The following is a 27,298-nucleotide window of genomic DNA, read 5'->3' as shown; positions in this document are numbered from 1 at the left end:
TGCAGAGCACGGGATAGTTTCGCATTATCTGCAGTAAAAGGGAGCCCGTTGCAGGATTTAGCCAAGTATAGAAAGTGGCATTGATTGCTCCCTGGAGATGCATCATTTCTAATGAGAGTCCTAAAATGCTGGAAGCTGATAACATAAAACTCCACAAAACTACTGGAGTTTGCAGACTTATTACCATACTGCTCCCAAGCCGGAGCTGAGGAGGGGGAGAGCAACGTAAATAATCTTTTTGGAATGGGGTTGTTGATGGGGGAAATGTGTAAAAATGAAGCTGTTGGCAGCACACTGTTAGCTTATGAATTATGCATTTAATTAAGAGGAGCTAAACTGGTGGATTTGGAAAGTTCTGATTTACTGTGGCTTGTAAAAGACAGGGTTTGAGTCCTGCTCCTGCTGTTGGGTGCAGAGCAGCTGCAAAGAGGGGCTGGCAGGACACCCTGGGTGACCCCATACTGGGGAATCGGCTCTGAACCTGCTCCTTTTTTGATCCAAAAGTCTTTCCCAAAACCAGAGAATGGTAAACTCACAAGGATATCTGCTTTCCCAGGGTGGGCTGGCCGACAAATCAGTTTTAAGTTGCCTGGTCTTATAGAGCCACATTATAAAGGTTTGCATTGTGGAGCACCATGTGGGAAATGGGGGCAGAGAAGGGGCAGGAAGTGAGAATGGGGCAAGAAGTATGGAAGATAAGGTGATGCTCATTATCAAATGTGCCATAGGATCAAATTTTGTCTCCAAAATACTTTTGTGCAGCTCAGCTCATCCCTCCATTAAAATCCAGTGTTCAAGCTCCTTGTAACCAGTTTAATTTTTTCCATATTGACAGTGAAGAAAGGAGCTGTAGCACCAGGCAGCGATTTGCCTTCAGGATTTTCAGAGGGAAAGTGCCATAAACAGGAATTATTTACTAAAGCAGCTTTCCCACGCCATTGCAGTACCACCATTCCTGCTTGGGAGCAGGCTAGGCAGGAAAATGAGAAGTAGCAGGAGACAGAAACTGCTGTGACCTCCTGAAGTGGCTTGAAATGAGCTGAAAACTTGAGCAATGCTCACCTGGCTGTTGCCCTGATTTTTAAAAGTGTTAAAGTTTTCTTTTATGGTTCTTTTGAAAGTTTTAAAGTTCTCATAAAACTTTTTGAGCCTTCTGATTATGTTCATATATTTGAGAGTCAGAGTTCCCACACAATTTCATGCATAAATAGAATAGTTTACATATTTCTCTGTAGGTGGAGAGAAATGATTAATTGATCTTTAGACCAATCTAAATTGGTCTTTAGTGTGGTTGGAGAGGTGGTAATTCCATCGTCCAATCCACGGTCACCTTTAGAATTCTATATATACCAGGTGTTTGAATAAAACTGGGTCTTTCTCTCTTTTAAACTTACCAAGCTTCTGTGTACTCATTCCATTTTCTCATAAAACTTCTTTAGCCTTCTGATAATGTTTAGATATTTGAGAGTCAAGAGTTCCCACACCATTTCATGTATAAATAGAATAGTTTACACATTTCTCTGTAGGTGGAGAGAAATGATTGATTGATCTTTGGAGCAATGTGGTTGGAGAGGTGGTAATTCCATTGTCCAATCCATGGTCACCTTTAGAATTCTATATATACCAGATATTTGAATAAAACTGGGTTTTTGTCTCTTTTAAACTTACCAGGCTTCTGCATACTCATTTTGTGTCCAATACCAACACCTGGCTTGTGCTAATTTGTGCCTCCCCGGTGGTTTTCCCTCATTCTCCCTGGAGAAACTGCTGGCGTTCCTCTGGGAGGGACGCATGACACGTGTCTGGTGTTTTCCAGGCTTGTCCTACACGTGGCTCTTCAACAATAACACCTTGGATCTTCGGGAAGACAGGCGGCGCTTCGTTTCCCAGGCAACGGGAAACCTGTACCTGGCCAAGGTGGAGGCGTGGGATGTTGGGAATTACACGTGTGCCGTCAGCAGCGCCGAGGCGCGGCGCCACGTCTGGGGAACCCCCACCGCCCTCACCCTGCGCGGCGACGGTGAGTGCTCAGGGGGCTCGGCCGCCTCAAAAACCCAACTGCTCCTGCTCCAGCTGTGGGGAGTTCACCCCCAAACTCCCCCAGTGAAGGCGGTGCAGCAGGACACGGCCCCACGGTGACGATGCCTTTTGGGGCTACCTAAAAACAGAGGTTAGACAGGTTTGAAAGGACAGGAGTCTGTGAAGGAAGGCAGGAGCCTCCTGTGAAATGGAAAAGGTAAACCCCCTCCCTCCGAAGTACCACAATTTCAAAATTAAAAGGCTCTCAGGCAAAGATATGGGAATGGGAATAACAGTGCTTTACTAGGAGAAAAATGAAATAAAAAATTTTAAAAATGTAATTAGTATAAACAAAACTAGTCATAGAGTCAGAAAGCTGACACCCTGAGGAGTCAGGGTGTTGGGAATAGTCCAGTGAAATGGTGGCTGCTCCTCCTGGAGGGGCAGATGAAATGCTGCTGGAGCAGGGATCTGGAGAAGGGTGGAGTTTCCTCTGGAGGTCTGGGGATGGAGTAGCTGGGCCTGGTCTTCCTCTGGGGATCCAGCAGGGAAGAAGCTGCTCCTCTGGGAATCCAGCAAAGGGCTGCCCTGGTCCCAAAAGTGCTGATTTTATGCAGGTAGGAATGCTTGGCTCCTCCCTCTGGGCGGAGCATCTCACCATGGGATGATGGAACTTTCCCAGTCATGCACTGAGTCATTCAATGGCCCATTAACAGAAGATTCTCCCCGGAGGGAGACATTGTTCTTGGAAGAGATAAGAAAACTGCCCAACCTCCAGCAGATGGCAAATAGAATCCATGCTGATTTTACAAGCCAGGACAAGACAGAATTAAGGGATTAAAAAGTGGTTATATTTATTGAAGGCCCTTCAGGTACATTTAGGTCTAAGTGTACCTGAATGAAATCAAATGAAAAATGTAATGTATCAGACAAAGCCCCCAGGCGCTACACCCAAAAATGGATGATGGGTCATGGGTTTTCACACTTTTATAAGTTTGGTTCATTTGTATATTGGGGGTGAATCTGCCAATTCCAGCTGCAGGTAATGAAGTCACTGACCCCAGGTTTGCTCCCCCAACTCACTTTTGTTCCCATCTCTCTGGCCTGAGGCAGTGAGGGGTCCTTGACTGCCAGGCCTGGAGAGGAATTGTTGTGTCTGCCCCAAATGGGGAAGCAGCAGCTCACACTGAGTGTGGAGTTTGGAGTTACACCCTATAGAACTGCAGGGTTACAAATAGATGGAAAATAGAAAAGCTGAAATCCTGAGGGACCAGTGATGCTTGAGTTGTCAGGGACAGGGATGAGGAGATGAACATGCAAAGAAAGTTCACAATGTCACTGAAAAACAAGAGAATGTTACGTGGCATGTTAATATTTCCCACCTCGTGCCCGTGTTAAGGTTTAAATCCAATAAATCTTTCTAAATTTGTCATCTAAGTATAGCTCACATATCAAATCCAGAGAGCTGCTTCAAATCAAGTTGCCGAGGTGAGAAACTCCTCTGCACATGTATAAAATCTTTCCTGGCAACATTTGTAATTAAATGTTCATGGGGAGAAATACAGACCTGGAAATCTGTACACAAAGTTTGTTTTGGGAGTTTGCCCACCTAAATTTCAATATACTCGTGCTGTTTGCAAAGCAGTGGTGACAATCAGTGACAAAAGCCTGTGCAGAGTTGGATTTGGAGGATAAACAAAACTCAGCTGTGCATTGTGGAATAATAAATAAATAAAAAAAGCATGGAGTAATGCTTTCACTGCGAGGCTGTGCTGTTCAATAACATCAGCAGATTACACAAAGCAAAGCTGCGCTTCCTCAGCTCCAAAGTTCATAATTTGGCACAAACTCTGATTGCAGATGCCTAAGATATTTTCTGATTCCTTTTTTTCCTTTTGATCACGCTATTCCTTTTCTCAGACTCCTTCTATCAGTCCCTTTTTCTTCTCCCATTCTCTCTGCTGGCCTCTGGATTGACTCCAATGCTGGCAGCCTCTGAGGCAGCAGTGGAAGCTGCATGTGTAATATTATCCAGATGCCTGTTAAATATAAAACAAGAATTGGTTCATTTTCTGTGTGGGATCTGGGCAAAGACACTGCAGGAAAATACCTGATTTATGTTCATCCCTACGGATGGAATGAGTTTCACTGTGAGACACATAAAAGATATTGAAGAAGTTCAGCTAAAAGTTTAGTTTCCTAAATCCATCCCAAGCCTGCTGCAAAATGAAATGCCCTAAATTAATACTGGATTATCTGTGATTTATCAGATGTTCAGCCAGACTTTCAAATGTAATAATTCCATCTAATTACAGCAGCCTTCCTCAAGTCTGCAACTCACATTTGGATGTTTTAAAGAAATGGTAAAGAGTTTTGCAAGCAGTTTGCACGTGGGATTTTCTGATTTTCTTGCACATAGGATCAACGCAGTGCCCTGAGAGTGACCGGTGGCAAAACCGTTGCTTGGTAAGGGGCGTGAACCCAAAATCATCTCAAAAACCTTGATGCACAGCAGATTTGTGATGTAAAACTTGTATAAAGTCACGCTCCAAAGGCAGGGAATGGAGAGATCTCACAGAGTTTGCAGCAGAGGGTTGAACTCCACCGCGTTCCACTCGCCACGGGTGGAACGCGAGGCTCTGAAGGGATTCACGCCACCCTTCCTTTCACCCTGAAGTTGTGTGGCACGGGGAGCTCTGGGGCTCAGCTGGAGCGAGCTGTTCTGATGTTCCACAGGTGTGATGGGGGAGTATGAGCCAAAGATCGAGGTGCGTTTTCCAGAAACGACCTACGCAGCCAAGGGCTCCTCTGTCCGACTGGAATGCTTTGCCCTGGGAAAGTAAGAGATTTGCTTTATTAATTCCGGGGTTTAATGCTGCTCCTTTCACGTTAGAATTATTCTGGTCAGAAGGGGATTTGTGAATTTCATGGGTTTTTTAACCTGGCTTTGATTGTTTCTGTGCTGTGTGTTCCCAAGGAAATGAGAGGGAGCACTGGGCTGTAACCGAGGCTGTGGGTGCAGCTCGAAGCAGCGGGAGGGAATGTGGGAAGAGGAGGGAAAACAGGAGCAAAGATTTTCTTTCCTGAGAGAAGTTTTGACTCTGAGATGAGACCTGACTCCAGCTGACAGTGCTCAGTGTAACTGCAGCCTCACCCCTGACACATATCAAAATAGGAATGGTTTTTGTGCTTGTGTGACATCACAGAATCACAGACTGGTTTGGGTTGGAAGGGACCTTAAAGCTCATCCAGTTCATCAAGTTTCAACCCCCTGCTCTCAGCAGGGACACCTTCCACTACCCCAGGTGGCTCCAAGCCCTGCCCAACCTGGCCTTGGGCACTGCCAGGGATCCAGGGGCAGCCACAGCTGTGCCAGGGCTGCCCATCCTCCCAGGGAAGGATTTATTCCCAATCTCCCATCCAGCCCTGCCCTCTGCCAGTTTAAACCCATTCCCTGTGTCCTGTCCCTCACCCCTTGTCATTTGTCTCTCTCCATGTTTCCTGCAGCCCCTTCAGGCCACCCTGAGCTCCCCCCAGAGCTTCTCCTGCCCAGGTGAACAATCCCAGCTGTGCCAGCCTTTCCTGCCAGCAGAGCTGCTCCATCCTCTGATCCCCCTGGAGCCTCCTCTGGGCTCTCTCCTTGCTAAAAATCAAACATGGGGAACCAGGTTATGTTTGAAGAGTATGTGGGGTGGATCTCCTGACCCTCCTGTCTGCAAAGCAATGCTGAGGAGCCCTGGGAAGACTCATCAGTAGCCCTTCCTTCCAAAAATCCCTTTTCCTGCATTTTTCTGTGTTTTCTTGCACTGCTGTGCCTGTTCCCAGCTGCAGTGGTGGCTCAGGCAATGCTCTGCATTCAGGGAGCAGCTGGGGGATTGTGTCACTGTACCCAGCACACAAACCCCAGTCTTTCCACTGAGCATCCTTGGAAAAGCCCAAATAACCCTGAGATTGTTGACCTCTATTTAGTTTAAGTTCACTTTGACAATCCATTTTAAGGCTGTAAGCTTTTAAAGTGTTTAGAGCTTTCCCAGAGGTTAAAAGCCTGACTTGCAGACAGCACAAATTAATCAAATGTTCCTCTGGAACCCAGGCTGGCAAGTAGAAAAATAAAGCAAATACAAAGTTAATAAGATTGAAATGGCCTTGCCTTTCAGATGAGATTTCTATACAAACTAATACTACAGCTAATTTTTATTAAAGGCATATGCACATTTTTGGCCCAAAAGCAGTACCAGACTTTAGCACTCTTGATAAAACTGATTTTCTTTCCCAAATACTGTCAAGCTACTTCTCTTTAAATACCTCCTTAATTGTGTGTTAGTCTGTGCAGGCTCTACATTTCAAGTTGTCATTTCTTATTTCCATCTGTTGCATGGAAAGCATTGAACAATGATAGAGAAAAATCCAGGAAATGAGATGTACAAAGCACTGACATCTTAGTGAAGGGGTAAAGATGGGTCATGTTAATGTGATGAACAGATTTTGCCATTTTAAGAACATCTTAAGGAGAAAAAAGGGGACTGAAAGGACATATGGATAATGAGATCCGTCAGGGAGACCCTTCTATGCAGTGCTTAGGAATGCCTGAGAGGGTTAATGCAGCTTTAATGTAGATTTTCTTCTTCATGTGCAGCTGAAAGCAGTGCTGCCAGACTTCCCTGGTGTTATCCTGCTTAAATACCAGGGATCCACAGCTAAAATCCACTTTGCACACACTCTCTGGTACCACACTGCTGATGTGCACCGTGTTGGAGGTGCTGCTTGGGAGCAGAGACTCTTGGATGGTGATACTGGAGAATTTCTCACAATTTCTCCTCTTCAATTTTATTTTTAGAAATTCAATGTCTCACACAGGTTTCAGTGTGTGGTTTTTTTTTTTTTTTCTCCCTAAACAGAGCCTTAAATCACCTTTTCGCCAACATGTCCATCAGTGGCAAAGCTTTATTTCAGAGCTGGCACTTAGAAGTGAACAAAGCAAGCCAAACAGATTGCAGGTGAAACACTCTTAACTTATTAAATAAGGCCAGATTTCTAGAGGTATGCAGGTGATTAGTGGCATTGTGAAAAGCTGGAAGTTTCCTGCCTCCAACTGTTTACAATTGCAGGCAGAACCATCTAAATGCAGCAGCACCTTCAGATTCCCAAACTCCACTAAAACCCTGGCCCCTGCTATTGTCTGTTTATGTTAAAATCAATTCAGCCCAGCATTTGTTGAGCTGCACCTCTGATCTGCCACGAGCACCGGTGGTTATTATCTCGCTCGGGTTTCAGAACTGCTTTCCCATTATCCATAATTTTCTATATTCACACTGTTAGGCCGCTGGCTCCCACAATGCTGTGGCTGCTGCTGCCTGGGCGCTGCGAATAACAGAAATCTTTCATGCTGGAGGCAGATCATAGGCAACCTGCTGGGGTTTTTGGGCTGCAAAAGTCTTAAATGAAAGTAGTTTTGTGGTATTTAGAGAAATAGCGTCCCTTTTCTGTGTGGAGCAGCAAATCACACCAATTGGGCCTCGCTCAAAAGGCACTTCCACAGTTCAGACGGGGAGGGGACAGGCTCGTGGATGAGTTTAAAACTTGGTTTAAAATGTCTTAAAGATGCCTTTTTTTTTTTTAAAGTCACCCAAATGTGCTCCTGTGGGGCAGCCTGGGGTAGGTGCATTCCACATAGATCTGTTGCAAAGCTCTTCTTTGCACTTCACATTAAAATATCACTCAGGATTTTTAGAAATCATCTACCAGCCCCAGAAATTCTTCTTGTTTTGAGGAAGATAAGGGGTTAAATAAGAATTTCTCCCTGCAAAGAGGGTTTAGAGGGATGGATCCCAAATGGACAAAGGATCTCAGGCCAGTCCTTGACTTTGAATCTTGTTTTATAGAGCAGACACCACAAACAGAAGATTTTGAAAAGCAAATTAGTACTCGCTCTGATGGGATTATAAAATAAAGTGCAGCTCTCTGATGAATCTAAACAGGCAAAAAACTGCACCTTATACTTAATCCTTTGAAAGAGGGAAAACTGAAATATGAAATAGTGACTCCACTATTTCAAATCCTGCAGCCTGTGGCAGTTTAATAGAAGAGATGAGACTTTGTGTTCTGCACCAATATTCATTACGATGACAGTGTTTAATATTATGCCAGGATTAAAAGTCCTGGTTTGGATCAAGCTCTATTAATCATGCCATATATCCAAATTATTGTTCCCTGTCTTTCAGGGGATTGAGCACCATGGAAAGAATTATGTTCAGTTGAGTTACACTGTGCTGCTTTCTGTGGATTTCTCTCAAAAGAACTTTTTTTTTTTTTTTCTGTTGCACAAATAAGAATAGTCCCTGGAATGAAAATAAGCAAAGTAGTTTCCATGTCTGGTGCACATATTTATTAAACTCTGTCTGTGGTTTATATTTTTCTTCATTCCCTTCTCAAAGAAAGGGAAATAATCAGTTCACAATCCCTGCAGATGGGTTGTTGCTAGCTGAGGTTGTAAAAAGCATATGTGAATAATATAAAACAAGATTTCTTTCACCTCAGAATATTCATTTTTCATGGGAAGTTCCCACCTATTCCTTTAAACGTATTCACAGAAGGATTTTTTTTCTAGCAGCTCTTGGAATAAGTAGATAATCACACAGCTCCAAGGGGGTTCCAAATAACCATTTTTACTAAATTTACATAAAAATTCCAGGCACCACCTCTGTGTATTCTCAAGTTGTTGATGTAGGAAGCTTTAAAAGGGTCAGGTATGGGATTCTGAAATCCCAGATATGGGGATGACCTCGAGCATCTCAAGTGAAGTTTCCAGCTCCCCTTTTCCACCCCTGACCAAAGCAAGGCCTGAATTTCTCCTTTCAGGGATGAGCAGATCCCCTCGCACAGCTCAGGTTGTGCCGCGACAGCTTGCAGAAAACTGCTGCTTTCAGGTAATCCATCAGGAGGACCCAAAATTAAATGCTTTAATTATGGTGCTCCTCAGATCCTAATTCTCCCTGGTGTCAGCAGTGATGCAGCTTTCAAAGCTCAGCTCGGCCTCATTTGTCTAACGAACCACGGGCTTCATTATCCCAAATGCAGATTGAATTTCCCTTTGAAGGGCCCCCAGATGCACAGGACAAAAGATGAGGCACGGTCCCAATGCATCATCTCTGCTGAAAAAGGTGAACCCTCCCTCATGGTGTGGGCTCTAATTCTGCAGACAAATTAATTCCGCGTTCGCCGTGACAAGAACTTGTCACCGACCACAAAATATTTTCCATCTCCTTTTCTTTCCCAGTTAGTAACTTATGGTTTTGTGATTCTGCTGCCTGTATGGTGGAATATAAATTAAATTAGTGCTCCTGGATGCTCTGAAGGTTTCAAATAAACTGCAGATTTATGTACTACGACACTCTCATATTTATGCACTGTTTTCTTATTTACTCAGGAGAAAGCCAGACTTGGTGTATGAAGTGTAATAAATTTAGGAAGTGCACTCATTGTTTCTTCATGTACTCCAAAACTTTTTAGGCCCAAGCAGTTAATATTTTTAATCTGGTTATTAGAAGGGACTGAATGATAGAAAGACCCACGAGGGGCAGGGCCACCCCAAAGCTGCAAGGGCAGGCAGTGACAGGTCCTGGCCTTCCAAAGAATATGAACCTGCAAAATAACCCCAAAAAAATTCACATGGGTGTATTTATTGCACTAGGTTTTATACAGGATTACCTACTTCTAAAGGAAAGTTTCACTCCTTAAAGCATCAATTTCTAAATAGATTGTTTGTCCCAAAGCCCAATTTAATCAAATTTGGTTTATTGTTTTTTTAAACTTGAAAGGTTTCACATGGCCTGAGTAAGAGTTGCTATTGGGAGATTTTGTTGTAAAGATGGAAACTAACAGCAGAAAAAGTGAAACCAACCCAAAAAAATCCCCTATTTTGCGCAAAATACCGTGATTGAAGATGCTGGGAATTCTGTAGCAATGAGGCATCAGTGAAGAAATGCAGATATTCTCTAGGAAGGTCCATCCCATGGAATTGCTGAGCTATGGATCCTGCCAGATTCTGCTCCTTTACCTGGAGCTCAGGTGGAGCTGCTGTCCTGACACAGGAATTCCTTCTCCTGGTACAATCCAGGCTCCCTGGCAGGAGAACAAAGTGCAGTTAACTCTTTATTGTCTTTAAACCCAGCAAAGCTGATGAGCTGCGAGGTTTCTCTGTCCTCCTGCTCAGCTGCACCAGCAGTGAGTGTCAAACACCCTCACCTTTGGCCAAAAATGAGCCCAGCTTGCCTTGAGACATCCCTGAGGATGTGATTAAAAGTCTGTGGTGAGGAGAAGGAGACCAGGGGAACACCTTCTGCTCAAACCTTGGCCAAGCTGACAGAAGGGGCCTTTTCCCACCTGGAATTGCCTCTGGCCTTGGTGTCAGCACAGAATTCCCTCGTCCATGAACAACCAGAGCTGAGAGCAAACAAATGGCTGAGAGAATAAGAAATATGGAGATGAACGTCTTTCAGGTGGCACAATGCATCTAATTATTGCTTTTTTTTTTCCTTCCATATGGTTGTTGGTTCCCTTTAATCTCTTTGTGATAAAAAAAAATAAAATTAAATCCAGACGAGACGCCTTTAAAGCAAGTAGTTAAACGCTCCTGGCATCCTGCAGGCTGCTGCTGCACAGTTGCTGCTCCCCCAGTGTTGAATATGCAGGAGGATTTGAGGAGCCAGTTGTGCTCTCCTTGCTGTGGATCAATCCCAGGCAGGCTGGGAAGCTCCCCTGGCTGTTTTTGCTGCCTGGAGCACGGCAGTCGTGAGCCAGGCTCATCTGCACTAGAGTTGTGCTCCTTTTAAACAGCCAAAAGTAGCTTGCTTTATAATAACTGAATAAATACCTGACTAAATAACTGAATAAATAACTGAAATTAACTGGCTGGAGAGAAATCTTGCAGGAATGCTGGCGTGCAGCATTAGTCTGGAGGAGAAGGCTCAAGGGACGCCTCCTTGCTCTCTAAAAACACCTGAAGGGAGCTTGAGCCAGGTGGGGATGGGTTCTTGTGACATGACAACAGCCTCCAGCTGCACCAGGAGTGGTTTGGGTCAGATTTTCAGAAAAATTGGATCATTGAAAAAGCAGAGAAACACTGGAGTCACCAGCTTTAAACCACAAGTAGATGTGGCACCTCCTGATATGGATTAGTGAGCAGGTGGAAGGTTGGACTGGATGATCTTGGAGGTCTTCTCCAGCCTGATTGACCCTGTGATTCTGTGCCAAGGGCTCTGGAGAAGACAGCACCTTTGAACAATTTCCTCAGGAAAAACAAACCCTTATAAATTCCCTAAGAATGATATTGAACAACATCAGAAATAGCTTTTGGTCTTCATGGAGAGGACAGTTCATAAAGGTGGTGGTGACAGTGGCTGTTGTCCAGAAAGATCTGGATTTTTTTTTAGAATTTGAACCAAAATGGGGAAAAGTAGAATAAAATCTCAGTTTTGCTTTGCAGCCCTTTGACTGGTTAATAATATCTGACATGTCCCAGTCACTCCTGTTTGTAGGAAATTGTTCCGAGATCTCACATTTCTCCCAACTCCTGGTTCTTCTTGCTGAGAGGGAAGTTGTGAACATCACAGACACACAGACTCAAAATGCAGAAATCAGGCCCAAACTTCCTGAATTATTAAGAAATTAATCCATTCTGTAGTTGTGACTTGATTTCTTTGTTCAATAAACAAGGACTTGAACTTAAATAATTTAAGGTGTGAGCAGTTACAGTCTCTGCTAAAAAGGAATAAATCTTTTGTAACTCAGCACTGCAGGCAGGGAGACTGGAGACTGGAGACTTGGAGACTGGAAACAAGGACTTGTAACTTCCATGAAAATTGTGTTTTCATTTGCTGTGGATGTTACTTCCAGTGGAAAAGAAGTCAGCATTTAGCCAAAGCCCTTCTAAAAAGCTCAAAATTGAATTTGTTAGAAAAAGCAACTTCAGTTTATAGAAGCAGCAAACAACTGTGAAATCCATGACTATTAATATTTCAAAGTGTTTTGGTGACACTATAGATCATGAAAGAGAGGCTCCTATGGTTTTTGATATTACCAGAAATCCAAGATGTATTTATAGCTGCCTTCACACTTCACTGTTTTGTGTTGTATGGGATACATTGATCCAAATATAAATGAAAATGATAGAAAGCTTCAAAAACATGAAAAAAAAATATTCCTTTTTTGTCTCTATCTCTTTCCAGCCTCAATGTTCTGTTCTTTCCTCACTCATTTCTCTGTCTGCTCTCTCTCCTGTTTTTTATATTTAGATTTATTAGTATTTTTAGATCTTTTGAAATCTTGGCCAATATTTCCTATTTTGGGGTATGAAAATACCTTTAGTGCTACAGGGGATTTGTTTGCTGGGAGGACCAGTCAATAATTCAGAACTTCTGTGGTGTTTATTTGGACTTGCAAAGTCATTGCTTCAGTGTCACAGGGTTTAAAAACAGGTCTGAGCCCCAGGTAAGAGTTACTAAGGGGAAAATACAAATTGGCCTAAGGAAAAATCATAGAATTGGCTGAGGATTTCATCCCACTTTGGACCTGTGCTCCTAAATAAGTTGGACATGCTGTAAAATCTCAGTCTTATATGAATCTCTGTATGTCATGCTTAGGAATTATTTCTTTTTAAAAATATTGCTGCTCTCAGGAAAGGATTTTACATTCTTTTTCCTCTGCTGTAACCAATGCTGTCTCTTTTTCTCCAATAAACACAAATCTTTAGTCCTGTCCCAAGTATTAGCTGGAAGAGGTCTGATGGAAGCTCCTTGGCAAAGAAAATCCAACACAACAGGGCTGGGGGAGTTCTTGAAATCCCCAACGTTGAGCAGGAAGATGAAGGTTCCTACGAGTGCATGGCAGGAAACACCCGAGGAATAAACATTGCAAGAGGGCAATTACTTGTCTATGGTAAGCAGATTAAGTGAATTTTGGTTTTTAATGAAGAGCAGGATGGTGCTCTGCTGCGTGGTGCTGATGAAGTCTCTCAGCCCCTTCCTGGAGGTAGAAAGTGCACGTCAGGTTAAGCTGATTAAAAAATGATTGGGGGCTCTCAGTGACCTTCACTGAGCTACAGCCTTGGCAAATAGAGATATTTTACACCACAGCTCAGGCTGGAAGTGTGGGAAGTTGGAAATGTGGATAAAAGGCAGAGAGGAATCCCTGTGCCATTGGAGGCAGGTAGGGATCAGGGTCCAGCAGAGATGGAGGCAGGGAAGGATTTGGGAGCCTTTGTGGCACTGAAGGTGATTTCACCTCCTCTGGTGCACCATAAAGCACGGGGAACTCATCCCATTCCTCCCTCTCTTCCAGCTTGGCTAAAAGTGGAGAATAATCTGGGAATCTTCTCCTTTTCCCTGTCCAATCCCTGCAGCCCCAGTCCATGGGATGGTCCCTCATAGGCAGGGTGAATGAAGTCTCTTAACTCTTAACACCCAGGGAAAGCAACATATTTGGACAGGAATAAGAGGAGAGATCTTTTCTTTACCCCATAAATCTTTCAAAGGAGAAAGCAAAAAAAAAAAAAAAAAAAAAAAAAGAAAATGAAACATAACAGCAAAGAGAAAAAAATCACTGCAAGCGAGACTGAGCCTCCAGTTAACATTTGTTGAGAAGACTCTGGCAAGTATTTTCCTTTTTTTTTTTCAGTAAATCTCTTCTAATGAAGAGATGCAGGCTTGGCTGATAAGCTACCAGGCTCCTGCAGCCATGGCTAATATCAAGATATATGCCAGGAATAGAACAGTCTGCTGCTGGTTTAAATATTTCATTATTTCCTTGCTTTCAGGGGGTAGATTTTGCTGTCGTTGCTCACTAATTTTTTTCAGCACGCCAATCAAGCAGTTCCATTAAAATCAAGTTCAGTAGATTACCTGGCTGTGATTGATAACAGCACAGGCAATTATAAAATTATGATCAGTTAATTCAATCTAAAACAATGTGCTTATTAACTGTGCTTTGTACATTAATTAATAGCTGTTCATAGAGCAATGTATAAACAGCACTCATGAAGCCTTGGCATGAGGGTTTTTTTTGTCATATTAGGAGTGTGCTGGTGAATTATCTCTGTAATTGATTTCCTCTTGCTCCTTTTCTCTTCTCTGGGGGTTTTCCTCTGGAGGAAGGCTGTCTCCAAAAAAATAGGGATTCTTTCCTGGACACTGCTTTGTGTTCCTGAGAGCAGTACAAATTAAATGTAATTAGAATGCTTTTAAACAGGGTGAGCTCTGTCCTTACAGGATCTTTGAGCACCTAAAGGAGCTCCAGGAGAGCTGGAGAGGTACTTTGGATAAGAGGTGGAGGGACAGGACACAGGGAATGGATTCCCACTGCCAGAGGGGAGGGATGGATGGGATTTTGGGGGAAATCATTCCCTGCGAAGGTGGGGAGGGCCTGGAATGGAATTCCCAGAGCAGCTGGGGATGCCCCTGGATCCCTGGCAGTGCCCAAGGCCAGGCTGGACAGGGTTGGAGCAGCCTGGGATGGTGGAAGGTGTCCCTGCCATGGGATGAGGTGTTATTTATTCTCCCCAGGTCTCACCTCCACCCCCAAGCTGCCAGCAGCTCCAAATGTCAGCCTGCCCAGGGGAGTTCCTGCCCAGCTCAGCCCTGGAGGCTCAGTTGTTTGCAGAGCTCCTGGGTGATTCCTGCAAATTCTGCTTTTACACCTCAGTGAATTTCTTTAGAGGAAGACTTTGCAGAAATTAGAAGTCTCGGTGCTTTCCTGAATTTTCAGGCATCTAAAATCACCATTTCTGCACATTTTGGCCTTAAAAATTGATAAAATCTCAACCAAACTCCTTACCCATTAACCACTTGATTTCTAACATTTTCCCAAGCCTGCCCCAAAGTTCAATGCCAGGGAATTGTAAAGAATTCACTTGCAGTATAATAAAAATGTGTTGAACAGATACTAATTAGCCCTGCTCAGTTCATTAATTAATGGCAGCATACCTCAAGCAAAATCACTTTTCTCCTGCTTAAAATGCTTTGCATATTCTTTTCAGCACCCCCTGAATGGGATAAAAAAATCCAAAATACCTTTCTGTCTCTCTATGACAGTTTATTTTGGGAATGTAAGGCAAGAGGAAAACCAACCCCTTCCTACAGCTGGTTAAAAAATGGCCAGCCTCTCATGTCAGAGGTAAGAATCCTTTTTCTTTTGATTTCTTCCTCATATTTTTGTTGGTTTATTTGGTGGCTTTTTTTCATTATTTGTCATTATATTAATTTTACAATGTATTAATTACGTTTCAAAAAATAGGTAAAGATTAATAAGATTAATCAAAATAAACGTAATAGCAAAAACTCTTTGCAACACAGAACCTCAATTCTTGGACTTCATCTTTATTGGAAATGTATGAAATTGCAGTTTAGAGAAACACCAATTTCTTCATGTGAATTACCTAATTGCTACAAGATACGGCTGGAGGTATAGAAAGATTTAAAAATATGAATTATAATTGGTGAAAGAAACACTAAACACATTTGTAGATAAAATCTGTAGTTTGGGGAACTGGTAGGATGCCAAAGGACTGGAAGAGGATTCCAGAGCTGGAATTGCAAAATGCTCAGCATTGAATTGCACTTTTCTTCTGTTTCTGTTCCAAATCAGGAGCTGGGTGGACCTTTGGTCTCGTGCAGAGTGCTGCCCTCCTGCTGAGTTAATCCTTTACCTTAATTAATCAGTCAGCTCTGAAAATCAGTTAAATTTGAGGGTAATATTTTCTGTGCTTTGTAGAAGGATAATCCAAAGAAAGCCACGTAAAGGTAACAGGAAGGGTGCAAAATGGGTAAGTGGATAAGTGGAAAATGTCACTTAAAAGGACCAAGTGGAGTGGGAAGTAGGACTGCAGGAGGAGAGGGGAGGTTGGGAGCTCAAACATTTGAGAACCATGATCAGATCCTTCATCATCCAGGTCTTTGAGAGCCCAGCTCCCAGGCACAATCCCTGCATTCCTGGGGAGGCCAGGCTCTGGCACATCCATCTCCAACCTTCAGCTGGTGGCACCCTCATGGAGAAGGACTTGTGTGAAAAGAAGCTCTTTGCATTCTGCTGAGGCCAAGTTTCCCTTTTTTTTTATTTTATTTTTTTTAAATGGATCATCCATCCAGCATCTCTAGGGCACACAATGGCTCATCTGTGAGGCATTTTCATTTGGATGGAAAAAAATAATTCTTTGATTAATTCCTGCCTAGCAAGAGCACATACCGGAGAATTTCCAAAACATATGGGCTAAATTAGCACCTGCTGGGCTGCAGAACCAGCATTTATTTGATTTAGTTGTATTTATTTTAAGTAGTTGGAGTGGGGTCCAATCTTCCATATAATTTTCTGCTGGATCAGTCCTAAACAGACCCAAACTCCATCTGGGGAAAATAGCCAGAATTTACCTGGACTGCAATTTTACTGAACCTGCTCATTGTAGTCATTGTCACCTTTTTCTGAGCAAGATTATCTTGTTTTTCTCTCTTTGAAGGCAGCAATATTTAGAGTCTGTCACTCTCCAATTGCACCGTTTCAATAAAGAGGAATGAAACACTCACAGACACATTTTCAACCAGCATTTTCACAGTACTTACAGAGTGCTGTAAATGCAATTCTTCAGGCAACAAAGTGCTGGATTTTATTGCTCAATGGGCAGAATGGACACTTTGGAGGGGAAAGTACAAGGGAGATGTAATAAAATATTCAGTTTGTCGCAGCACCCCGCGTGTCGGAATTCTCCCAGGAAGAATAACATCCCGATGCTTTTCACCCTGGGGCTGATTCTGATTGTGTCCTCTTTGTCAAACCTCTCTGCCTGACCACCTGGCTGGTCACCCCAGCATTCTCCCTGCTCATCTACACCGTGTGCTTTATTCTTCCTTTGTCTGCACAGCTCAAAAGGGCCGGCAGAGAACGGTGGGGAATTTGGGATAAGGATGGAACACGAGCTTTGCTTCAGAGAGGGGTTTTGTATTCAAAGGATGTTTGTAAAAATAGAATGCATTGAGAGGACAGCAAACAGCCTGGAGGTAAAGCTAAGTATGCAAAAGATATCTGCAGCGAGAGCCTCAGAAAAAGTTATCAGAGGCTAAGTAATGTAATGTTGTTAATTAGTTTGCCACACACCAGCCTTGCAACCCCAGGCTGTGCTCTCATCACATTTCCAAGCTAAACAGGCTTGGGCTGGGTCAGTTCAGGGTTGGGAGACCTCCAAGGAAAAGCTGGGGTGTTGGAAAACCTGCCCTGGGTGTGTGTGCTGACCCCAGAACCCCCCATGCCCTGGGCTGGTCGCTGCAGGAAAAAAGGGAATTCTGTCCCTCCCAGGTGAGCCCCACCTGCAGAGCTGCCCCAGCCCTGCCCAGCCCAGGGAGGAGCTGGAGCTGCTGGAGGAGCCCAGAGGAGGCTCCAGGGGATCAGAGGATGGAGCAGCTCTGCTGGCAGGAAAGGCTGGCACAGCTGGGATTGTTCACCTGGGCAGGAGAAGCTTTGGGGTGACCCCAGTGTGGATTTCCAGAACCTGAAGGGGCTGCAAGGAACACAGAGAGAGACAAATGACAAGGGATGAGGGACAGGACACAAGGAATGGCTTCAGACTAACAGAGAGTAGGTTTAGATGGGATGTTGGGAAGGGATTCCTCCCTGTGAGGATGGGCAGGTCCTGGATCCCTGGCAGTGCCAAGGCCAGGGTGGACACTGGGGCTGGAGCAGCCTGGGACAGTGGGAGGTGTCCCTGCCATGGCAGGGGTGGAAGGGGATGAACTTTAAGATCTCTCCAACCCAACCCATTCTAGGATTCTGTGACAGATGTTTAGCACTTCACAAATACATTTGAGATGCTTGTGGCTGTTCATCTGACTCTGGAGTGCATCCTCTAACTGTGTGCTCCAAACTCCTCCATTCCTGCTCCAGGGGCAGGAGGGCCAGGCTAAATGAGTAGCAGCATCCTCCCCGTGATATCTGCTGTTCCAGCTTGCACTTGGTGATGGGATTTATATTCCCCCTGGGTATCTTCCAAACTCATCTGTTTGGGGGAATGTTTTTTTCTCCTCCTCAGTGCTCCACTTTGCAGTACAGCTATTATTGTCTCCAGAGGGTAGTAATTGTAAAATCACAAGATATTTAGCTTTAAGTTATGATTGCAGCATGAAACAGGCTTTTTTCTGTTTTCCAAAGCAGAGCAAGTAAAACTTCTTTTAGTACACCAACTTCCATGCTCTGGTCCAAATATGCCCACTGTGCAGCTTCCTCTATTTCAGCAGAATTGCTGAAGAAAGTTGGTGTGTGTAGAAATCCAGGCCTGGAGGAGAAGGCTCTCCCTGTGCTCTGAGCAGCTGCCTGGTGCTTTCCAATGGAATTTAAATGTTGGTTTTCAGTGGAGCTTTTCCAGTGGCTCATTTTTCTGTGACTCAGGGTGCGATGATGTTCAAAATGTTCTTGTTTTTGGAGCACCTCTGTCTCCTGTGGAGCTTTTCTGATAAATCTTTTTGGGGATTATCACCATCAGATTTGTCTGGTGGGATGATGGAATGATGTTCCACCAGCCAGGGATGAGGTGCTGCCTCTCAGGATCCAGGTGAGAGATGCTCCAGGCTCATGTAGAGCTCCTTCTGTGGCACCTTCATGGAGAAGGATAATGAGAGATTCCCAGCTCAGCAGTGCAGGGAAACACACAGAAAACTTGGAAAAACCTGTCCAAAGCCACTAGTGCAACACGTGCCTGGATTTCCTGAAAAGCTGGAAGAGCTCAGAGGGCTGGAAATGCAACCAGCACCACACAGAGAGGTGCACACCCCATTTCTGATGCTTCCATCCTCATTGCTCCCAAAAAAACCAACATTTCTGCTTCTGAATCCTGATCAGGTGCATCAGTGTGATACTAAAAAAACTTTTATTTGTTCACTCATCTGCTCTGTCCATATTTTTCCTTGTTTTTCTCTTATCAGGAAAGAATTCAAATAGAAAATGGGACTCTCCTCATTCCCATGCTGAATCTGTCAGACTCAGGCCTCTATCAGTGCGTGGCAGAAAATAAATATGACACCATTTATGCCAATGCTGAGCTGAGGGTGATCGGTGAGTAAATGTCACTGAAATGTGCAGGTACCAGTAAAAAGGACACTAGTTGAAAAAAATTTAAATTTAGGAAAAGAGGAGATGAAACCTGGCAGTTCAAACCTGATATTTCTTTGCTTTTCACTCACATAGAAATGTGGTTTTTAAAGTTTAATTTCATGGCTTGTTGGGGGAAGAATCTAATCCATGTGTGATCTTTTTTTATTATCACATATACACCAGTTTAATGAATGCTGTTTCTCGCTTAGTTATTCTGCAGGTTTTTAAAGTTATTTCAGAAAGCAGGAGAAATAGTTTTAAATATAAATAAAGGGCATATGGCAAATATGGACATAAACAAGTAACTTGGAACAAGGAATCTCATAAATGATAACCAGAGATGAACATGAATGGAACTTGCTTATATATTGTAAAAGTATTCTGTTCTAGACTTTAAAATGTAAAGTTTGCTCAACAGCCAAATATCAGTGAAGTTGGTAAAACACAGACTTCAAGAGCACCCAATGTCTTGTGTTTTCTCTTTGTTAAAGAGTGAATTTTCACATAAGCTGCTGGAAAAATAAACATATTTTCAGAAAACAGAGTGAAAAGAAAGCCAGAGTGGAACTGTGGTTGTGACAGAATACTCTCTGCAGATGAATATTTGTGGCTGGGTCAGGAGTGTGAGGTTTATCCTGCTTGGGAATCTTGTCCTCCATCATGGACAGACCAGTTCTCTCAGTCTCCAGATTTCCTCAGGAAAGTTTGTCAGAGCACACAATTCTAGGTAGACAGCTTTAGAAACAATTAGAATTCTTTGGTACTTAGATACATTTTTAATGTTAGATTTAGATTTACTTTTGCAGAAATCTAAAAACCAAAACAATAATTGAATTTTCTGGCTGAACACAAAGAGAAGAATTTGACTGGTTCATTTAGTATACCTTTTCTTCCTTCTCTCTCTTTAGCTGCAGCCCCCGATTTTTCCAGAAACCCTGTGAAGAAGCTGTCTGTTGTGCAAGTTGGAGGGCAAGTTACAATCGGTTGTAAACCCAGTGCTTCTCCCAGAGCTGTTGTTTCCTGGAGAAAGGGCTCGGAGGTTCTGCGCCAGAACAAAAGGTACGGGCAGCAAGCAGCGACCGGGCCGCTGAATTTTCTCTCTTTTGCCATTATTTAAAGCTGATTGAAGCACAGCTGGCTCAGGATTGCTTCTGGCAGCTCCCTGGAGGCAATGCCAGAGGCCTCGCTGTCTCTCAGGGCAGCTCTGTGGGTTCAAAGCGGGGTGAGCGCCGGGAGGAGCAAATCCACGCGGGCGGTGATGGGCGATCCAAACGCTTGTGCTCAGCACCACTTGATCCATGGCCAGCCACGGGGCTGGGGGGAATCAGCTTCACGAGGAGGCCAGTGGCATCCTGGCCTGGATCAGGAATGGTGTGGCCAGCAGGAGCAGGGAGGTCATTGTCCCCCTGTGCTCGGTGATGGTGAGGGCACACCTCGAGTGCCGTGTCCAGTTCTGGCCCCTCAGTTTGGGAAGGACCTTGAGATGCTTGAGCACGTCCAGAGGAGGCAACGAGGCTGGAGAGGGGCTGGGAACACAAACCCTGTGAGGAATGTCTGAAGGAACTGGGGTTGTTCAGCCTGGAGAAGAGGAGGCTCAGGGGTGACGTTATTGCTCTCCAAAGCTCCTGAAGGGAGGTTGCAGACAGGTGGGGTCGGTCTCTGCCCCCGGGCAGCACTGACAGAACAAGAGGACACAGCCTCAGCTACGGCAGGGAAGGTTTAGGTTGGGTATTAGGGAAAAAAATTTCACAGAAAGAATAATAAAATACTGGAATTGTCTTCCCAGGGAGGTGGTGGAATCACCATCCCTGGATGTGTTTAAATAAAGACTGGACATGGCACTTAGTGCTACAGTCTAGTTGAGGTGTGAGGGCATGGGTTGGACTTTATGATCTCAGAGGTCTCTTCCAACCTCATCATTCTGTGTGATTCTGTAATTCTGTGATTCTGTGAGACAGGCAGGGAGGTGGGATGTGCCCCCAGGCTGAGGCAGAATTGCTGTCCAGCTGTACAATAACCCCCAACCCGGCCTGTCGCTCCTGTTCGGGCAGGATTGAGCTGCTGGCCCAGCAGTGACGCCCTCTCCAACAGGTGTGGGTCAGGTGGGGTGTGTGAGCATTGTAAATGCAGGTGAACCTGGGGGAAGAATGCTGATGTCTGATTTTAGTTCAGAAGGCTGAATGATTTCTTTATTATAACTATACTATAATACATTAATATACTATTTAAATGAGATACTAAAACTACAAACCTACTTTTTCTAACTCCCATATCTAACTCTTCCCAACTGGTGACCCTCTCTGAGAGCCCAGCCCCAGGTGGGTTGGATTGGCCACCAGCTCAAACAATCCTCACCAGAACCCAACCAAGCCATCACCCCAGGGAAACAATTCTCCAAACACATTCCACATAGGAAAAACAAGGAGCAGAAATAGAAATTGTTTTCTCTTTCTTTCCTCTGTGCTCCTCTATGAAAAATCCTGAGAGAGAGAAGAATGTGCCTGCCACAGGTGAGGACCAATTGAGGCACCTCCATTATTATATTTCAATGTCCTCAGGCACAGGGTGGGATTGTTGGGGTGGACAGTCCCCATGGAGCTGCACTCCATGATCCCTCTGGGTCCCTCCCAGCTCAGGCTTTTCTATAATCCTGTAATTCCACACTAATGACAATTAAATGGGGGAATATTAAAATCAAAGGGTCTTACTGACAGAAATGAGGGATATTGTATGCAGCATACAGGCCTGAGGATATTTCCATCCACAAATGGAGACAGATGGATGAAATGGGCAGCAGTGTCTTCAGAAGTGCTGAGAATGTCTGAGAGTCCTTCTCAGCATCTCTTTCGGTTCACAAATTTAACAGCAGCCCTCTCTTGTCACATTCTGTTGTCAGCCTCTGAAATCTATAATCAGTAATTCATGAAGCTCTGGCAATGGAGCACCAGATTTTCACACAGGACCACTTGCTCAACGAGGTTACTTTGGGTCACATCAGTCTTAAAATGATGACAATTCTCTAAAACATTATCCCAAACTGTAACACACAGAATTGTTTCCCTATGCCACGCTGCAGGAATGTACAATAGAGATAAATCACAGGAGTATTTATGAAAGAGGGAGCAAATCTGAGATTTTTACTTAGGTGCTGCCAATGGAACAGAGAAATTTGGGTGAGCAATCCAACCCACGGCCATAGAGAACTTTCCAATGGCTTTTCCCCCCTTTAGTAGTGGCCATTTTATTTTCATTTTAGCCATTCACGTTGGGAAACATTTTTCTAACCAGTGTTTAATCAAATTTTTATTTGTCTTCTGATTGTATTTTGATTGTATTGCCTATTCCAGAGGCTGAACTAAGCCTGGATCTTCAGGTTACACTATTCTGATATACCCCACCTGATTTACTGACAAAAAAAAATATTTACACACTCTGTACAGTATTTACTTGAGCTCCTGTATTAATTTACTAACAATAATTCCGAGCCCACTGTAATTTCTGAGTATCCCAGAAGGCTCCTGCTGCTGGGCAGGAGCAAATAACAGGAGCAGGATTTACAAAGGAGACAGAGTTTAAACTCTCTGCCTGCACATTATTGCCAGTGTGGCCACTGGTGCAAAGTGGAATTTATGAGGCTGTTGGATTATTAAATGACAAACTGGCTAATGCCGTGGTTTAAAAAGGATGGGAAATAAATCATCAGCACAGTGTTAGTCCAGAGATCTCCCTGACAGAAAACAAAATGAAATAAGGGTTTGTGTGGCTGTAAAGTACATGGCTAATTAAAGTGCTGGAATTACACATAAAAAGAGAAGGAACATAGTCTGCCTTTCTCCACAGATATGATTAAACCCTGACAAAGCCTATTTCTGCTCCCATTTTATCGTGCTGCAATTATAACCTTTATGGGCTCTTTTATTGGCCTTTTAAAAAATATTTGGTAGGGTTATAGTTGCTGAAAAAAGGAAAAACCAATCCCTTCCAGTTCTGGCAGCCGAACTGTGATGGGCTCATTCTTAAATAAGTCAGATTATGCAGCTGCTTTTAAATTATTTAGACAAATTTAATCTTTTTGTTAAAGAAATAGTGAAACCAGACCTATTCCACACAAAGGGAGAAGAATATTCCTTCATTTTCATCTTTTTCCTTTCACTCCTGTTAATAGTTTATTCCTGATAGTCCTGAATATGTGGTAACCACTCTCCCTGATCAGCTGAACTCTTGATATCACAGGAGAACTTTCCTTTATATTAAATTTGGTTTGTAAGTGTGTAAAGAGAAGTGTGCTAAATAGGAGCACTAATTATTAGATTTTCCATATTAATAGTTCCACTATTAAATATTTTTAATTAGATTTCTTCAGACTTCTTGAGGTAATTTTTAAGTTTACAAAGCTGCAGTATTTTGGCCCCTGCTCTCTAAAAAATATCTTGGAATTTTTTGAAGGGTAATTTTCTGCATTTCTTGCCAGGGTTCAGCAGTGGAGGTCCTCAGCCCTCAGTCCCTTTTTCAGGGCAGAGTTTTTTCCAGCTCCATTTGTCCTTCCCATCCTTTGTGTGGCTCCATCCCCCCATAGCTCAGCTCTTCAGCAGTTTGTCTGCTCTCATTTCTGTAAAACACTTTATTGCACTTGAAGCACACATGTAAATCCTGCAGAAAATGCCAAAATAATATTTTTCTTTTAATGTTAGATGGTGAAATAAAACCTGAACGTGCCAGTACCAAATCTGTTTGTTGTTCCCAGCCCTCTCCATTGAATGTTTCCCTTCCAAATTTTCTGCATTCCACCCTTATTTGCAGGGCTCAGGCTCTGAGTAATGGGATTTATCCATGGTCCATGGTGCTGGCAGCTGAGAGAGGGAATTCCAGGAAATCAGCTGCAGGAATCCAAGGGAAATCCCACAGCTGGCTCCTCGTGGCTGGTTCTCCCTGCTCATGTGATATCCACCAGTTCAGCTTCAGGTGCTCTCTTGGGCAATTATCCCTCTTCTTTGGGTCAAAATCTGGAGAAATTTGGGTCAGAATCTGGCGAATCTGGGGAGCAAAGCCACTTCTGCAAGGGACAGCTGTTTGGCCTTTGTGGAATAAAGAACTTTTGCTGGCGTGTGCTGTGGGTTTTAGCTCAGTGTAGCAAAGAAACACAACAAAAACCAAGCTTCATGCTCCAGGCTCCCTTCCCGTGGAGTCTGACACAGATTTCAGCTATTTTCATGTGTGTCACATCCTCAGTGCATGCAACAGGAGTTTTCTTCATCTCTCTTCTCGCTCCTCTCCCCTCGTATCCAACTGAGGAAACAGAAGAGAAGAAAGGAGCGATTCATATATTAAATAAAACAAATTTTCAAGTCTAGACACCGGTCTCATCACAAACATCTGTCTTCGTGCCTTCAGTGAATTCAGATTTGGGACTCTCATGGAAAGCTTATTTTACAAAACTTCCTTTTGATGGAAGCATTTTAATGAAAGGGAATTGGGCCTGGTTTTGCTTTGCCAGAGAGAGGTGCTATTCCCCCAGCCTGGGCTGAGCATCCCCAAGCACTGCAGTGCATGCATGGAAACATATGGGATTCACTTCACTCGGAATTTCAATCAGGAGAGCTGAGGGAAAACTGAGAAATGAGGTAGGCTGGAAGAATGCATTAGTCATATACAGCACTTTCCATGCATTAATAATCAGTAATAAGCAAATATTCATAATTTAAATTGTTTTTGGGGGCCCGAGCAAGATGTACATTTAGAGATCATAAAATATGCTCAATACTTGTTGGCTCCAAGTCTTGCTTGTAGGACACAGCTCAGTCCCAGCTCTGTGAAGGATGGGAATGGATCCTCTGCCATAAACAAAGCCGGTGAATTCTGTGTCCTGTGGCACACTTGGTTTTGGTGTTTTACACTCAGGTTGTTGCCATTACTCAGAGGAAAGATGGGAAAAGAATGAGATGGGATTTCATCAACACTGTGGGAAGAGAGCCCGGCAGATGTTGTGATGGGTGGGGGAATTATCTGGGAATTGCTGAGTTCCTGGAGTATCTGGGAATTGCTGAGTTCTTGGAGCCCAGGCTCAAGGGGTTCTCCTGCTCCCAGGGTGTGGGAATCCAAGCATCCCTCTGGCTGCCCTGGGACCCTGGCAGGGTCAGGAACCCACTGGACAGAGCCCCCAGAGACACTGGCTGTGATCTCTGTCCATGGAAAAGAGTTTTCAATCTTACAGGATGAATTACCAGCTCTGAGTGTTTGATATCAGTAATAATTAAGTGTGGCACGGGTGCAAAAGTAAAATTTTAGGATTCTAGATGAGGGGTCCAACGGGCTCCTCCTAAGGAGCAGCTCCAATCTCTGCTCCCCGTGACAAGGACAGGTTTAGGTTGGATTTTTTGGGGAAGGTTCTTTCCCCCAGAGCCACCAGAGCTCCAGGAGTGTTTGGAAAACCTTCCCAGGGATGCCCAGGGTGGGATTTTGGGTTTGGATTCTGTTCCTTGTGGGTCCCTCCCAGCTCAGCATCTCCTGTGATTATTTGGTAAACAGGAGAAGTCCTCACTCACTGCCCTGATCAAACACAACCCACAAAATGCATTGTCTGTGAAACAGCGTTTCAGCTCCAACCAATTTGAGCAGAAATGTGTCAGGACAGTTCAGCAAACTTCAGGGAAACATTTCAATTACCAGAATGTCAATGCTGTTGGTTTAGCTTCAGAATATCCGTTATCCTTAAAAATAAATAAAAAAATCTGCTTGGGGAGGAATCAAGACCAAATGGATAGAAAATTCTAAAATTTGCACTAGTCTGCTAACAAAGGAGGAGATTGATGGCACTTGACTGTTCTTTAGCTGAAGTCAATATGCAGCCTAAGGGAGTTATTTACTTGTTCTTGGCAGGTGCCTCCCTCTCAAATGAGACACCAAACTCAGATGAGCAAAGCTGAGGGAATGAAACCCATCCACAGTGCCTGAAAAAACCCTCAACTGCCTTGGAGTCAAAGCAGATGAGTAGTACAGCCGAAGAGGAGTCAGGCTGCTTAGTGCCACAAACCACCCTGCTTTCCTCACCCACTGCTTGCACATAGAATACCCCAGATATTTGCATGCAGGTACCAAGTTCCATCTAAAATATATTTTTCTTATGATATTCCAGAACTTACTGTTCTATTCCCAGCTTTCTACTGCAATGCAGCTGGGTGAATAGCACTGGGATATTAATTTTACTATTATTTTATTTTTTGAAGCCTGGATTAAGTGTGTCTCTGTTTTTATCCTCCTTGCTTCTCCACCACGAGGAGCTTTGCATAGCTTTGATGAGATGCCTTAACCCTTCTATCTTATCAGTGTCTGTGTGCTTGTAAAGAAGTTCATTTCCTATTTTAATATTTAAATAGAGCACTTGAAGTGTGGGCATCAGCAATCAGAGCAATTCCAGCTATCTCAGACACCACTGCTGAAAGTCAACACGAATACAAATTAAGCTTATCTGTTGATGAAATCCCACTTTTGCCTGGAGAACCAATGGGATTGATTCCACCTCTGCTAAATTTGATTAATCACTTCAGCTCCGTTCCTTGCTTACAAACAGATTGACAGGAATCAAAGGCACGGATTTACCTGCCTGCCTCCAGTGTTTGGTCTGAAGTTACTCTTTAAGACTTGAAAACTCCTACAAAACCCGGGGTTGCTGTTTAGAGGTGTTTTTTATCTCTGAAAACCCGGTGTCGCAGCACATTTGGTGCTAACCAGACAAGCCCCACCATCACACCATTCCTCAGGGAATGCTGAGAGCTGCAGGAAGTATTTTCTAGCTAAAAATACCCAGTGCTGGCACCACAGTGGTCCTGGTTTCAGGCAGAAAAGAGAAGGGAATTGCAGAGAACTGGGAGAGGCAGTTCCAATGCCTTTGCTGAGGATTTATTTGCTCTCAGCAGGGAGGTTTGTCTGGTTTTGGGGTGTGCCTGGTTTTGGTGTTGGTTGTAGGCATTTTCCAATGCTGCCCCCTGAACAATGCCATGGATCTGGGAGGAACATCACGCATGGCAGCACCCACAGGAACCACCAGAACGAGTGATGTCGGCAGAAGAGAAGTTTTACAAAGAAAAGCTTGTCAGAAAACACCCCAAACTCTCCTGAAGTGCATTCAGTCTTTCCCTCTTCTCCATCTTTCTGGTTA

At 43.8% G+C, this 27,298-nt stretch overlaps 1 protein-coding gene across 3 annotated transcripts in view; it reads left to right on the top strand.

Annotated features, from left to right (window-relative positions):
* Positions 1 to 27,298, top strand: part of CNTN6 (contactin 6) — a 129,946-nt gene that overhangs the window by 75,365 nt on the left and 27,283 nt on the right. For all 3 annotated transcript variants that reach the window (XM_085590276.1, XM_021529017.3, XM_085590277.1), the window contains 6 exons: positions 1,817 to 2,020; positions 4,756 to 4,858; positions 12,770 to 12,954; positions 15,050 to 15,186; positions 18,975 to 19,104; positions 20,052 to 20,202. In XM_085590276.1, the coding sequence (XP_085446402.1) occupies positions 1,817 to 2,020; positions 4,756 to 4,858; positions 12,770 to 12,954; positions 15,050 to 15,186; positions 18,975 to 19,104; positions 20,052 to 20,202 (910 nt within the window). The remainder of the gene's footprint in view (positions 1 to 1,816; positions 2,021 to 4,755; positions 4,859 to 12,769; positions 12,955 to 15,049; positions 15,187 to 18,974; positions 19,105 to 20,051; positions 20,203 to 27,298) is intronic.

Source organism: Lonchura striata, chromosome 12 (assembly GCF_050655825.1).
Source record: "Lonchura striata isolate lonStrDom1 chromosome 12, ASM5065582v1, whole genome shotgun sequence".
NCBI lineage: Eukaryota > Metazoa > Chordata > Aves > Passeriformes > Estrildidae > Lonchura > Lonchura striata.
The sequence above is the reverse complement of the archived record's forward strand: the minus strand, read 5'-3'. Positions and strand labels throughout refer to the sequence as shown.